We start from the raw sequence: 16,579 nt of genomic DNA on the forward strand, positions 1-16,579 counted from the left end.
TATTTAAATTTACGGTTAAAACTACCAGGAGTCAGAAAATACAGTGAGAATACACAATCAGTTATCTTTACTGGTCGGGAAACCATCAACCGGACACTTTTTGAACATTTTTCCCGTACAGGTTTCATAAATTTTTAACATAGAGACCTAAAAATTTGACACAGTTCGGCTAGGTTCTCCCCTAACTTACAAACTAGTTTGTTTATTTCTGAATTTATTGACACTTATATGTGAGGCCCGACAAGGAGGGTATCAAATTACCTAAATTGTCTACACTCATACATGCCATATCCCCGCCGCGGGGACAAAAAAAACCCTGATTTTCGACCATGTCTCCCGATCTCCCGCCGTGGGATCGAAATCCCCTGATTTTCAAAAATTCAACCAACAAAAAATTAAAGCATATTTTCTACCAATAAACATAATTATACAAGAGACTTAAACAACTATATATGCCTGAAGTAATATTTCCCCATTAAACAGCAGGGGTCTAACGGATAATTGTATTGTTAGTTACTCCGACACACTTCAGCTGTCAAGGAATAACAAATTCTCCTTTGATTAACCTGTCAATCAGTGTCAGTATTGCAGGTGATTAACCAATGACAGGGTCCGAAACTGAATGTGTGACGTATCAATATTTGTTTGGCTATGTAACCCCGCCTTGAGTTTGTTGTCGGCATTGGGTCTTTGAAGTTGATAAGTGCAGATAAAAAAATAATGATCAGGCAATAGAATCTCAAAGAATCACAGATAAGCAATGTTTGAAACTATTATTTTTTATGTAACTGTGATCTATGTTGTTGCAAAAATAATATATTATAAACTAGCTTTGTCTCACAGTGTGAAAATGTTGATACCTTTCATTTAACCCTTTCCCCCATGAGCATATTGTGAAAAATGGCCGTTTTCACTGAAAAGCCTCCTGTTACAAGTTCAAACTGCTATGAAACTATGAAAAATGCTTCAATACTCATCAAACTTGGCACAAATGTTAACTGGACCATTGCCTTTGTAACAACATGCTCAGTCTTAAATTTCCTGTTACCATGGCAATGAGGGGACATCTCAAAATTGCCAAAAATCACTATTTTGCCTAGATTTTTTCCATCAAAATTTATTTCAAAGTGCTGCAACTGCTCAAGGGATTGAGATAGAGTCAAAGGATTTTCAGCGTTGGTTAAACGTTACCTTATGATCAATCTGGGGTCATTTATAGCCTCTCACAAGTCCAAAATTTTCTTGGCAATGAGGGGGACTCCACCCCCCTTCAAACCCCCCCAAACAGAAGGGGGCACATCCCCCTTCTGGCAACCCCCTGATGTATCTTTTGGTTGGGGGGCCGCGTCGAAAAAGTGGTCACTTTTTTTAACAACATTTCTCAAACAAAAAAAAGTGTTAAGGGCCTAAATAATGCATTTTTTCACCATTTGAGACAGCAAAAAGGGGGGGGGGGATGAAAAAGGCGTTAAAAGGTGTGTATATGAAGTAATGGGTTAACTTAGGTTTTGGGGCATATAGATGTATAAAATTGTTAAATGTGAAATTTTGCAATGGTAATAAAAAGGTCAAACTTAAAATTATTTTTGTACATCCTGGAACAAAATTGTCAATTTAAGTGAGGATATACTATAATTATGTAAATAGATATTTTTTGTCTGAAATTAATTTATTTGGCATAAACATATTTAAACCTGGAGAAATGGTACAAAGAAAGTAAGGAAACTTTATTCTTTAAACAACAAATATATAATTTTGCCTAACGTTTTCATTTAAAGATATACCTTTTATGTGTGTGTTTGGGTTTGTTTATGCTCAAGAGACCAGAATATTATGGGAGAGCATAGATATATCGATATATTATTTTTGATTTGTCATTTGTTACATACTCAACTTTATCCTTAATTGCAAATTAAATTGGAAATAACAAGGTTGGCTAGTTTACTTAATTTGTATAGCCCAGAAAAAGTTTGTAGGGAAATGACTATGGGTGATAAAATAAGTTTTTATTAGGAATCTAAAATTAATTACTTTATAGGTGTCTATCTGAAATAAAGAAATATAGCGTTATAGGACTATCTTTCAATTATAAGAGCAAGATTATATAGTCAACTCGCTATTTCATATTTTGCAACTTGCTGTTTTGTAATTATAACTTGCTCTTCCAATCTTTTGTTTGTGATAGAAGTACATGTATGACAGATTGCGGTTTTACAGGACTTATTTTATTGCTCTGTTAATTGTTTGAATAAAAAAAACATTGATACATAAAAATTGCCTTGGAATTTAATATTTGTAGGTGCCAATTAATTCTCTCTTTTTTCTCTCTCTCTCCCATTTGCCTGTTTAGTAGATTTTCAGAGTTAGATTACAGTTTAATGATGGATTGCATATTTTATTCATTTTCATATGGTACTAAAATTTGTTTGCGAAAAAATGTTTTTTTAGCTCATCTGAGCATATGCTCAGGGTGAGCTATTAGGATCACTCTTTGTCCTGTATCCGTCGTACGTCATCCGTTCACAATTTTCATACGACATCTCCTCTGAAACCATAAGGCAGATCATAATGAAACTTCACAGGGATGTTCCTTGTGTAAAGCCTTAACAAAGTTGTTCAAAGAATTCCATCCCATGCAGAACTCTGGTTGCCATGGCAACCAAAAGAAAAAACTTTAAACATCTTCTTCTAGAAAACCCAAAGAGCTAGAGCTTAGATATTTGGCATGAAACATCTTCTAGTGAGTGTCTACCAAGATTGTTCAAATAAAAGCCCTGGGGTCAAAATTGGCCCCGCCCCAGGGGGTCATTGATTTTCCCTATATGCATATATATGGTAAAAACTTTAAAAAATCTTCTTTTAAAGAACCCAAAGAGCTAGACCTAAGATATTAAGCATGAAACATCTTCTAATGAGTGTCTACCAAGATTGTTCAAATAAAAGCCCTGGGGTCAAAATTGGCCCTGCCCCAGGGGGTCATTGATTTTCCTTATATGCATATAGTAAAAACTTAAAAAATCTTCTTCTAAAAAACCCAAAGAGCTAGAGCTTAGATATTTAGTATTTAACATGTTCTAATGGATGTCTACCAAGTTTGTTCAAATAATAGCCCTGGGGTCAAAATTGGCCCCGCCCAAGGGGGTCATTGATTTTCCCTATATGCATATGGTAAAAACTTAAAAAAATCTTCTTTTAAAGAACCAAAAGAGCTAGACCTAAGATATTAAGCATGAAACATCTTCTAATAAGTGTCTACCAAGATTGAACAAATAAAAGCCCTGGGGTCAAAATTGGCCCCGCCCCAGGGGTCATTGATTTTTCCTATATGCATATAGTAAAAACTTAAAAAAATCTTCTTTTAAAGAACCCAAAGAGCTAAGGCTAAGATATTAAGCATGAAACATGTTCTAATTAGTGTCTACCAAGATTGTTCAAATAAAAACCCTGGGGTCAAAATTGGCCCCGCCCCAGGGGCTCATTGATTTTCCCTGTATGCATATAGTAAAAACTTAAAAAATCTTCTTCTAAAAAACCCAAAGAGCTAGAGCTTAGCTATTTGGTGTAAAACATGTTCTAATGGATGTCTACCAAGTTTGTTCAAATAAAAGCCCTGGGGTCAAAATTGGCCCAGCCCCAGGGGGTCATTGATTTTCCCTATATGCATATAGTAAAAACTTAAAAAAATCTTCTATTAAAAAACCCAAAGAGCAAGAGCTAAGATATTAAGCATGAAACATCTTCTTATCAGTGTTTACCAAGTTTGTTCAAATAAAAGCCCTGGGGTCAATTGGCCCCGCCCCAGGGGGTCATTGATTTTTTCCCTATATGCATATAGTAAAAACTTAAAAAAAAGTTCTTTTAAAGAACCCAAAGAGCTAGAGCTAAGATATTTAGCATGAAACATGTTCTAATGGGTTTCTACCAAATTTGTTCAAATAAAAGCCCTGGGGTCAAAATTGGCCCTGTCCCAGGGGTCATTGATTTTCCCTATATACATAGAGTAAATTGTTAAAATTCTTCTATTAAAGAACCAAAAGAGCTGGAGCTAAGATATTTAGCATGAAACATGTTCTAATGGATGTTTACCAAGTTTGTTCAAATAAAAGCCCTTGGGTCAAAATTGGCCCTGCCAGGGAGAGGGGGGTGGCAAAAGTCATTGTTATTCATTATTTGTGTATAGTAAAAACTTAACATCATGAAATATCTTCTAATGGGTGTCTTCCAAGTTTGTTCAAATAAAAGCCCTTTGGTTTAAACTGGCCCGGCCCTGGGGGCCTATGTTCAGGTGAGCGACCCCAGGGCCATCATGGCCCTCTTGTTTATATATATAGAAACTGTAATAAAATAGCGAATTTTGATAAACATTTTATCTGTATGATACTTGAATATTAAGGAATAACATTTTACTTTGAGTTTTTGTTTTAGTAATAGTAAAATTAATGTTATTTGTTATATAATTGATGCTGTTCAGTTTCATTCCTACAAAATATAGACTGTATCATAAATACTTAAAAAATTATATGATCCAAGGGTCATATTCATAATTTAAATTTGTAAAGCTTATAAATCACCTTTAAAATTTAAATTTGTGCTTTTCAAAATATGTAATGTAGCCAAAGTACTTGCTGACTATATTATCTTATAGAAGATAATTATTTGTACTATTCTATTAAAATGTTTATGAATGATTCACTTTATGAAGCATATGTTTATGCCTTTGATTTTATTGTTTTAGGGTATCAACCTAAATGTGGTCCACGTTATTACTTCGAACAACCAAATGTAAGTACGAAGATCTAAACAATGGAGAGGAAATTTTAGTGGTCTATTGTTAAATGTTGCCTAAATATACGTAAAAACTGCAAAGAAAATCTTTTACTGGGGCATACTTATAAAATTTGTCATATATTGTGGTTCAGATGGAAATAGCCAACCTGAGGGTACCTGCCTACTGGCGGTATTGACGCTTGCTGAGTTATCATCAATGGGCAAGTAACAGAGGGGCAGATATTCTGATCTGAACAGCAAACACATGCCATATATATTTTCTCTTACATATTCTACCATATTTTAATAAACTAATACAAGTTTTCATGGAAATTAATGTCATTTTATCCATAACTATTTTCTTACAATAGTTTATAAATTTATCTCTTTATTCATTATGGCAAAGTGATGTCATCCTTGGCACACAGTTTTATTTTTTAATGCACTAAATTGACCTGTTGTTAATGCGGTACATTCATAAATGTTTATTCATGACATCATCATATAGCATGCACCTCCTCTATATCAAATGAAATTTCTGGAATAGGTAAACATAACAAACATAAGTCTAATCTGCTAGGAAAGACTACTACGAGGGTTGTTCAAAAAGTAATAGGACAATTAGTCCTGCATCTTCATAATTATTCAATTCAATTTAGAATATTTTTTAGGTAGACAGCAATCGAAAAATGTTTTCTTCAATTTTAGCATAAAATTATTGGATTATATTATACTCTTTTATTCATAATTTATTTTCTTTTTTCCCCCATTTATTCCACAAACACAATTTATGATACTGAAGTGACATTATACCCAAATTTGAAGTCATTCAGACATGAAATGTCTAAATCATCAAGTTTTGAACAGCAGTAGTCATAACATTAAAAATAGAAATCTAGCGGTCGTTTAAAATTTGGTGCGATCGTTAATCTTTGCCAACAAATTGGCGATACTCCTTCAGATACATACGGAAACATAAAGTTAACACAGTGCAATTAATCGGCTATCAAGATACTTGTTCTCAGCTTGCGCAAGCAATTCAAAAACTGCACATACAAGATCACAGACAGGAAAGGATGAGAATGATAGCGGGAAATTGACATTACGTTAGTGACGTCAAATGAAAAAGTGCTACAAAATGATTGACAGTAAAAAGTCCACGAGCTGATCGGCATGTTTGAATTCTGCATTCAGTTCTGCCCAAATAACTTGATTCAAACAAAATTCTATTTCATTTAACTAGGTATACATTTTATCAATAAAATTTATGCTATAATGATAAACGGTAATAATAAATATTTTTGCTGGATTTTTTTTTAAAAAGATAATCTATTCCTAGTAGGAAAATATACTTTTCAGTTGATAAATATTGTTGTTTTTCTTACATAATCATATTGTTTTAAGAACGTTCGATGATATGTGTAAATTAATTCTATTAATCGCTTTTTCATTAACATAAGTTCATGCCTGTTTAATCTATAATGATTACTATAAGATTACAAGAATGCGAGATAAAGTGGAGAGTAGAGTGGAACGAGAGTGTGATCATTTTCTTTCTTCCTTCATCTCCACATATGAGGTCTGATCAAAGTTACATGATTTAGACACACAGAACACTAGGGAGAATTCTTTCAGAAGGGATGATCGACGCTTGTTACATTTTTTTTATTTTACAACGTCATAAACGTCATTTATTGTGCAGTTAAGGTGACAACAGACACTTTCCGTGGTACTTACATAAATGTCATTTAAACAAAGTTATTTTAATAATAATTGTTATTTATTTAATCTTTGTGCATTAAATGTCGTTGATCATCATAAAAAATAACATATTTGAAAAAAATGCCTTTGTAAATGATTGATTTTGAATAAAAATCCTAAAATTTTAAATCGTCATATCAAAGTCATTTTTTAATTTTTTGTCATCAAACTTTTTGAAAATAACCATACTTATATTATCTAGGGAACCGTGTCTCAAATTTTTTCTATCTTTTCTCAAAAAAATATTACGTAACGTCAAACATTTTATGCGACTTTTTTCACCATACATATTACGTAATTAAGGATAATTAAGTTGCCTATTGAGCAAACAAAAATCCCTGACACGGTTCCCTCCGTAAATGAATTTCCTTTCATGTGCTTTAAACCGCATGTTAATTACTTGATTATTAAAAAAGTTATGCCGATTCAAAGTTAGTCCGACCCGCATCAAACGAAGTGTCATAAATCGGCTGTTCTCTCTCGGACCCCTACGTTTCACGCTAAATAATTGCATAATACACAAATATCGCACCAGAGAGGGTCACAAGTTGCGGTAACATACTCTAACAACATTTTATGACCCAGTGACATCTGACCAATTAAAAAGCAGCTGATTAATATCAGTTTATAGCTGAAATTTCTTCAATTCTTAACGTGATTTACTGATCGTCTGGTATCTGTCTCACATGTCACGTGACTATCGGTAAAATTTGAGGCACTCAGTGGGGGGAAATGGAACGCATTTGCGCACCGCTAGCGGGGTATTTAATTGTTTCCTTTTTGAAGTTTATTATTATTATCATTAGCATTATTATTGTATTATACCAGTATCACTCTGCCTGTGTATTCGTGTATGAAATTCCGTTAAAATATAAAATAAAATAACAAAAAACTAAGCTTCTGACAGTCTTTTAAAGTCCATGGTAGATGTACAAATAAGCACGGGATATTATATATTTTTTCCACCAAATTGATAATGCTTCACATATTTTAATAGAAATAAAAGGTATTACTAGATCATTATGATCTGGCCTTCTTGACTTCTATTATGAATATCATCTATGCACGGCATAGAGATCCAGTTTCTACCGGGATAGTCTTTTAGACAATAAATTTCATACTTTGTCCCAGATTTATTAGTACTGTGTCCGATTTACTGACGAACAATTTATTTTCACTGAGAATATATTTTAATATCTTTTTTTTATTTATAGAGAAATAATCATCCTTAGACAATCTAAAATGGTTTAGAAATTTGTCAGGGACACCTTTCCACAAGTCACATAGGCGTTCACATATAAAAATGTTGTCTGTTTTTGTTGTTGTTTTACTTGACATTGTTAGAAAACGAGGTTGAATGTAAAGTAAGCCCTTGAATCCGTACAAAAGTCTATCAACTCAACGTAATATCTATCAGATTAACGGGACAGACAAATTATTTTCACACATTATGGATATTTTAGCAACTACATTTTTAATCAACCCCGTGGTCGTGCGATTTGCCGCTATGCTTAATTATTTATGTTTCATACATTATGTTACGTACATTGGCCGACAATTTCTTAATTTATAAAAAAGGCTAAATGTTGAGATATTCATAAAAGATGTACGTTAGTTGTACGATACATGTATTACGAGAAGTATGGACCAGTATGGACCTGTAATTCACGGATATATGGAACTACCGATTTCCCTCATTGATGCCTCAACAGGGGGCGGAGCGTTATCGATAATCGACAGGTTACGCGAATAGCAGATACAAATAGTATAGGTTCCGTTTTAAAACGTTTAAAAACACATTTTTTGGACTAACTGCTTCCAAAATTAAATCACAAATGTGTTCAGAAAAGGTTGATAAATCTACTTAGCAAAAAATCTCATTTTAGGTATTTTCAGTGATAATTGACTCCGTTGTCACCTTAACATGCGCAGGGTCGCGTAACCCTTGTCAGTTGAAATTTTAACTGACTCGTTATTTTTTTAACATATTGATTTTTTCACTGTCTATAGAGGAAATCTTTCGATATAATTATTATCTTGTAAAATTGTGCATATAAATTAAAAAAATGTCAACAGTAGACTTGCAGTCCTATTACTTTTTGAACAACCCTCGTATTTATGGTACAAGTATATATAATTTATTGAATTACATATTTTGTATAATGATTAAAACTAAAGTAGATAAATCAAATTTCTTAGGGAAATAACTTCAAGAATATAAGATGCATTTATCAATCTGTAAGTTACTATTTGCTGCAGCTATAATGTTTTTTCTAAATGAAAAAAAAAGTATATGGTAAAGTGTTGAACCATTATAAAGTAATATACTTGTGTTTGTAGGGCCTCTATTCACGTCTGATCACTGAAGGTTTCGAGTTGGCAAGTAATAAGGCATTAGAAGACCTTGAGGCGGTGAAGGTCAAGCGTGAAATTGATCCTGATACATTGATCCAGATGGCCCGCACCTCACTGAGAACCAAAGTTTACCAAAAATTGGCTCTTATGGAGGTATGATCAATTCTACTATTTTTGATGCCTAAATTTGTTTATGTTTTTTTAAAACTGACAAGAAACCAGTAATTGAGTCAAAGTTCAATTTTAATAGTTTATAACTTGTATCGCATTCCTAATGAACAGAGGGATTGCATAATTACTAAGGGTGCAATATGAAAAAATGAATTTCGTACAGCGGTACGATTTTTGGAAAACTGGTATTTTATAAAAATCATAATTTTCAATTAATCCCCTTCTAATTTCGTACAAATTTCGCATAAAATCTTTTATTGGTGAATTTTATTGGCGTCAACGTAAGATAAAAATATCCGACAACTAGTACACTTAAAAGTAAGTAAGCGGCTTCATAATTAAGGGAGTATCAGTCTAATCATTTGGCCAGTGCAGTCGGAAAAAATTGCAGTTATCTTTGTGCATGTATTGTATATTCCTGTTTCTAAGCCTTATTTTTTTTAACAGACATTTATAAACTGTCATTATTGATGATGATATATAATGTTATATATTTAGAATGTTGCTGATGCTGTACTACCCATCAAGAGTGATAAGGAGCCCATTGATCTGCACATGGTTGAGATCATGGAAATGCAGCACAAAACTGACATGGACACTGTGTATGTTTCTATATGAGAAATATTTGAGCTGTGTCACGACAAAACCAACATAATGGGTTTGTGACCAGTGTGGATCCAGACCAGCCTGCACATCCATGCAGTCTGATCAGATTCATGCTGTTCACTATCAGTTTCTCTTCTTGTAATAGAGTTGGTGAGTAAACAGCATGGATCCTGATCAGACTGCGCGGAAGCGCAGGCTGGTCTGGATCCATGCTGGTCACAAACACACTGTTGGTTTTGTTGTGACACGGCTCCTTTGTCAAATATTTTATTTCTGAATTGTTAGTCATTTCTTAGCTCAAGAGAACCAACCAAAGTTATGATAGTTAATCTTGTTACCTTTGTAAAATGTGCATTAACTTACATACATGTACAAAGAAAATGCAAACACAGGTGTACATATGGGAGAAGACAACCTACAGTTACTGCATGATAATGCAAGCATGCTCTGTTTGTGAAATGACTGTTGACATCACATTTTCATGTTAAAAACATTACAAAACCAGTTTAGAACTGTGTCAGTCAAAATATACAAAAGATATTAATTTATTTGACAGTCAGTGAAATCTTAAAATAACAAAATTTGAATTCGTAACATAGATCAACTTGGAAATAGAAAGATGTGTAAAGTATGTATGAAATATTTTCAGAATATTTGAAAATTGTATTTTTGTTCTATTTTAGCCTGATTTGATTTTATTGTTTATTTTTCACAATCTAAATAATCATTCAAGAAAAGCGATTTAGCGTTTTATCTGAAATTCTGCACGATCTGCATCAAACGGAACATTTATCTCGAAAAAAAAATTCCAGTCCTGTCATGTTAAAAAACCTCAGTGTAGTCCCTATAATTCATTTGTATGATCACTTGTTCCATGTTCAAGAAACAAGTCTTACGTCTGAAGTTTAAACAACACTTTGATTTATTAACAGCTGATGGTAATATGAATTTCAGACACATTATAGATAATGAATTACTGCATAGAAAAAAAAACGTGCAATACTTTTAACCCAATGAAATTGTTTTTTTAACAGGGAGGTGAACTCTCGTTTCTTCTACAAGAAGGCAGAAGAGCCTGAGAAGCTTGTACAAGCTGAGCGACAGTTCATTGATGATCGAGTGAAGAAAATAATTCCCCTGAAGAAACAAGTGTGTGATGGAAGCAACAAGGGATTTATTGTGATCAATCAGAAGGTATTTATACATCTTTTTATTATTTAACCATATTAGTCTTAATATGTGATAGAAACAGGCCTACGCAACAAGGGTAAAAAAATCTGGATAAGGAGAAAACTAGAAAACCATAAATGTGTTAAAATTGACTTGAAAACCCATGAGAAAAACAGTTGTATTAATTTTCTAAGGATTGGATACTTTAACAAAAAATTTTACATTGAAATCCATTAATTAAAGAGAATTAATGATCTACTTGATGGCAATTCATATATGACCCTTTATTATATAATGATTTCTTTATCATCTCTTGACTTCTATATCTTGCGCATTTTAATATTTAAAAAAATTGCTTTTGGTAACTATCTTGCAGAAAGAAAATTTGAAAATTATAGTAATTTTAGCTAAACCACTTGCCATCTCACTTGTCCTGTCATTGGTTTAAACATTCAATCAAGCTCAATTCTTAAAACTTATATTAATCACTTTGGAGTCTGCTTCTTGAAATGAAGAAACATGGTCGTGACCCAAATAGGGCTTGAACCCATGATCTCTGGGTTGAGAGGCAGACACCTTTACCACTAGGCCACCACTCCCCGCTGTCCTGTCATTAATGTGACAATAAAGTTTTGCATATAAACTGAAAAAGATACGGGCTTTGTCCTTCTGGCAGATATTTTCCTGCAAAATTATTTATTATGCCCCCGCCATTACGGCATATAGTGTTACCCTGTTCCGTCATTCTGTCATTCCGTCATCATCAGTTTCCGTTCATTATTTTAAGAACAGTTGCACACATTCAACTCAAATTTGACATATGGATATGTCATGAGAAAATACAGGTCAAGTTCGAATTTGGTCAAGGTTCGATGATTTTTGGCAGAGTTATGCCCCTTTTACATTGAAAATAATATGAAATTTTCAGTTTCCGTTCATTATCTCCCCAACGATACAAGATATTCAACTCAAACTTGACATATGGATATGTCATGAGAAAATACAGTTCATGTTCGAATTTGGTCATGGTTTGATGATTTTTGGCAGAGTTATGCCCCTTTTACTTTGAAAATTATATGAAATTTTCAGTTTCCGTTCATTATCTCCCTAACAGTACAACACATTCAACTCAAACTTGACATATGGATATGTTTTTGGAATGCCCAGGCCAAGTTCGAATTTGTCATGGTTCAATGATTTTTGGCAGAGTTATGCCCCTTTCACTTTGAAAATAATATGAAATTTACAGTTTCTGTTCATTATGTACCCAACAGTGTTACAATTATTCAACTCAAATTTGACATATGGATATGTTAAAGGAATGGGCAGGTCAAGTTGGAATTTGGTCATTGTTTGATGATTTTGTGAGCTTTTAGGATAGGTGAATGTCTGTCGTCTGTTGTCCATCATACGTCCACAATTGCTTGTGAACACTTATGACTCAATCATCATCAAACTTTGTCAGGATGCTTGTTAAGTCAATTGCTCGGATGCGTTCCAAACTGGGTCATTTCGGATGGAAAACTAGGTCACAAGAGCTAAAAATAGAAAAACCTTGTGAACACTCTAGAGGTCACATTTTTGACCCAATCATCATTAAACTTAATCAGGATGTTTTTCTAGGTGATAGCTCGAATGAGTTTGAAAACGGGTCATCTCGGATGAAAAAGTAGGTCACAGGAGCTATAAATAGAAAAACCTTGTGAACACTCTAGTGGTCACATTTTTGAACCAATCATCATCAAACTTGGTCAGAATGCTTTTCTAGTCAATTGCTTGGATGATTTCGAACATAGGTCATTTCTGATGAAAAACTAGGTCACAGGAGCTAAAAATAGAAAAACCTTGTGAACACTCTAGTGGACACATTTTTGACCCAATCATCATCAAACTTTGTCAGGATGCTTGTTTAGATAATAGCTCGGATGAGGTCGAATATGGGTCATCTCGGATGAAAAACTAGGTCACCGGAGCTCTAAATAGAAAAACCTTGTAAACACTCTAGCGGTCACATTTTTGCATCAATAATCATCAAACTTGGTCAGGATGCTTATCTAGTTGATAGCTGAGATTAGTTCGAACATGGGTCATCTCGGATGAAAAAGTAGGTCGCCGGAGCTAAAAATAGAAAAACCTTGTGAACACTCTAGCGGTCACATTTTTGCATCAATCATCATCAAACTTGGTCAAGATGCTTGTCTAGGTGATAGCTCAGATGAGTTCGAACATGGGTCATCTCGGATGAAAAAGTAGGTCACCGGAGCTAAAAATAGATAAACCTTGTTAACACTCTAGCGGTCACATTTAGCATCAGTCATCATCAAACTTGGTCAAGATGTTTGTCTAGGTGATGGCTCAGATGAGTTCGAACATGGGTCATCTCGGATGAAAAAGTAGGTCACCGGAGCTAAAAATAGAAAAACCTTGTTAAGACTATAGTGGTCACATTTCTGCATCAATCATCATCAAACTTGATCAAAATGCTTGTCTGGGTGATTGCTCGGATGAGATGGAACAGGGGTCATCTTGGATGAAAAACTAGGTCACAGGAGCTAAAAATAGAAAATCTTGTCAACACTCCAGTGGTCACAATTTTGACTCAATTGTCATCAAACTTGGTCAGGAAACTTGTCTAGGTCATTGCTGGGAATAAATTGAACATGGGACATTTCGGATGAAAAACTAGGTCACAGGAGCTAAAAATAGAAAAATCTTGTTAACACTCTAGTGGCTACTGTTGTGATCCAAATATTCTGTTAATTGGGTTGAAAGTTTGCTTTGATGATTTCTAAGTCAAAATCAAACATGGGTCATCTTGGATGAAAAACTAGGTCACACTGCCCAAATATGGAAAAACCTTGTTAACATTCTAGTGGTGACATTTTGGACTCAGTTATCATCAAACTTGGTCAGGATGCTTGTCTAGGTAATTGCTTGGATGAGTTCGAAATCGCATGTGAAACTAGGTCACCGGAGCTAAAATTAGAAAAATCTTGTTAACACTCTAGTTGCTACTGTTTTGATCCAAGTATCCTGGAAATGGGTCTGAAAGTTTGTTTTAATGAATTCTAGATCAAGTTTGAATATGTGTCACCTGGGTAAAAAACTAGGTCACACTGCTCAAATATGGATAATCCTTGTTAACACTGTAGTGGTCACATTTTTGACTCACCTGTCATGAGACTTGGCCATAATGCTTGTCTAGGTAATTGTTTGGATGAGTTTGTTGGGTCAGGTGAGCGATCTAGGGCCATCATGGCCCTCTTGTTTACATAATTATGCCCCTTTTTCGACTTAGAAATTCTTGGTTAAGTTTTTGCATGTAAGCTGGTATCTCCATAACTACTGAAGGGAATGGATTGAAACTTCACACACTTGTTCTCTGTGATTATCTGAGAAGATTGGCACAACTCCCATAACTCTGATTTGCTTTTTAACATAATTATGCCCCTTTTTCGACTTAGAAATTTTTGGTTAAGTTTTTGCGTGTATGATGGTATCTCCCTATAACTACTGAAAGAAATGGATTGAAACTTCACACACATATTTTCTGTGATTATCTAAGATGATTGGCACAAGTCCCATAACTCTAATTTGCTTTTTTACTTAATTATGCCCCTTTTTCAACTTAGATATTCTTGGTTAAGTTTTTGCGTGTAAGCTGGTATCTCTCTATAACTACTGAAGGGAATGGATTGAAACTTCACACTATCGTTGTCTGTGATTATCTTAGATGATTAGCACAAGTCCCATAACTCTGATTTGCTTTTTTAGCTCACAAGAGCCGAAGGCTCGGGTGAGCTATTATTATCTAAGGGGGATGCTCCGGCGTCCGTCATCCATCGTCATGCGTCAACATTCGTGTTCTTCTCTGAAACTACTGGGCAGATTTACTTCAAATTTGGTCTGTAGCATCCTTGTAACAGTCACACTTGAATTTGCTCATGTCATTTCAATTGGCCCCTTTTAGGGGTCAGCAGAGCTAAAAATAGAAAAACCTTTAAACATCTTCTACTTCAGAACCAGTAGATGGATGATCACCAAACTTTGTCTGTAGCATTCTTGGTACTCTTTTATCAAGTTTGCTTATATTTATTTGATTAGCCCCTTTTACGGGCCACTTAAGCTAAAAATAGAAAAAGCCTTCGAAACATCATTTCCTACTGAAATAATAGAAAGATGATCACCAAACTTTGTAGCATTCTTAGGTAGTCTTTTATCAAGTTTGCTCATATTATTTTGATTAGCCCTGTTTAAGCTAAAGCTTAAATACACCAGGTCATGGCATTTCTTCAAATTATTGTTTAACATATTTTATGCTCAAATTTAATATTAGAATATATTGACATTCCAACACTGAAAAGCAGTTGTTTCTGGTGAGCAACTCAGTGCCATCATGGCCCTCTTGTTTGAAATTAAATGTTGACACCTTATGATTGTGTAGTAATGTATAGAAAATAGCTTCTTGTTATATTGATTGGAAAAAGGGCATTTATTTCTTTATCCCTTCATTGCCATGGATGTTTGTTTGGCCTCTGTTGAGATTTCATGTGAGGCAGTTGTCCTAAGGGGTAGTCTTTTTGAAGATTGGTGATTATACTTAGTTACGGTTTGTGCCAGGAAATATTTTATAGAGGCCATTAGAGGGACACTCAAGGTCATGTAACACAAGTAAAACAACAGTGTGGCATTAACAATGTTGCTTTTATAAAACAAGTACTGATTCAACAGGCTTGAAGTTTATATCATAAGCATCTAATATTTGAAGATACATAATAAATGAGAAGGAAATTTTATCAGAAGACTACTGTGACATGTGTCTTAGTGCTACTTGTATATAGCCAAACATGACCCTGTGCTATTGACTGTTAAATTTTTCAAAATGACACTGAAATCATTGAACTATTCATGTTTCAAAATCAACACAAGCATAGTATAGAACCAGACCATTCCTAGTGTAAGGTCTTCAGCATACCTGTTTTTATACTGTGACAGTGACATACATCAGACAAAGTGGGGGGTGGGGGGGATAAGATATTCCCTAGAAATCCTGTCCTATTTCCTTCAGGATCTTGTCTGTGTGAAGTGTACATAAAAATACCTAGACATTATGATGAACTGGTGGGACATTTCTATCCATATTTAATTGAGTGTTTTGTTAAAATTTGTTAAATTAAGCTATACTGTAGAATAACGATCTCCTTAAAAGCATTTCTTAAAAGATCATAGAAATTTCTCATAAAACATCTTGTTGGTACTGCAAAAAAGGAGAAGATATTAAAAAAAAGTCTTTGCAACCGTTAAAATTATTATTCAGAATTATTTTCTGGAAAAAATGTAGAAGCTAGTTGTGTAACTCTTTTGTCAATGTGTGAATCTAAAGTTCAAAATTACTTTTTAACTCCAGTCTTAGAGAATGAGGAAATAAATTTAGAATTGTTTTGCTCATATATGTTGATTATAATACATGTTTTATTTTTGTCGTGTTTCAGATTGGATCTGGACAAAGTTCATCCCTTCAAAACTCTATGACCTCACAGACTGCTTCCAATGTTAGTGCTCTTGTCTCACTACAACAGAATGCCTTGCATGATAATTTGGGTCCCAGTCTAACAGAATTGACTGGTAATAATTTGACTGGTTCAGGACTTACTGGAAATAGTTTAATGGGGACCAGTCTCGGCAATTCTCTGTCTACCAGTCTGCCGGTGAACAGCCTGACTGGTAGTGCATTACATAGTTCCAGTCT

The 16,579-nt window shown here is 34.1% G+C and overlaps 1 protein-coding gene across 1 annotated transcript; it reads left to right on the plus strand.

Annotated features, from left to right (window-relative positions):
- Window positions 1–355: 355 nt before the first annotated feature.
- On the plus strand, window positions 356–16,554 carry LOC132739748 (T-complex protein 1 subunit zeta-like; the record flags this gene model as incomplete). Its single annotated transcript, XM_060727532.1, has 5 exons — window positions 356–4,782; window positions 8,869–9,036; window positions 9,553–9,656; window positions 10,695–10,854; window positions 16,323–16,554. Coding segments are annotated over exons 1-5 (772 nt in total), but the record flags the coding sequence as incomplete, so codon positions are not given.
- Window positions 16,555–16,579: the final 25 nt, after the last annotated feature.

The sequence above is a fragment of the Ruditapes philippinarum genome, unplaced genomic scaffold (assembly GCF_026571515.1).
Source record: "Ruditapes philippinarum isolate M1 unplaced genomic scaffold, ASM2657151v2 ctg13255_1_1_1_1, whole genome shotgun sequence".
NCBI lineage: Eukaryota > Metazoa > Mollusca > Bivalvia > Venerida > Veneridae > Ruditapes > Ruditapes philippinarum.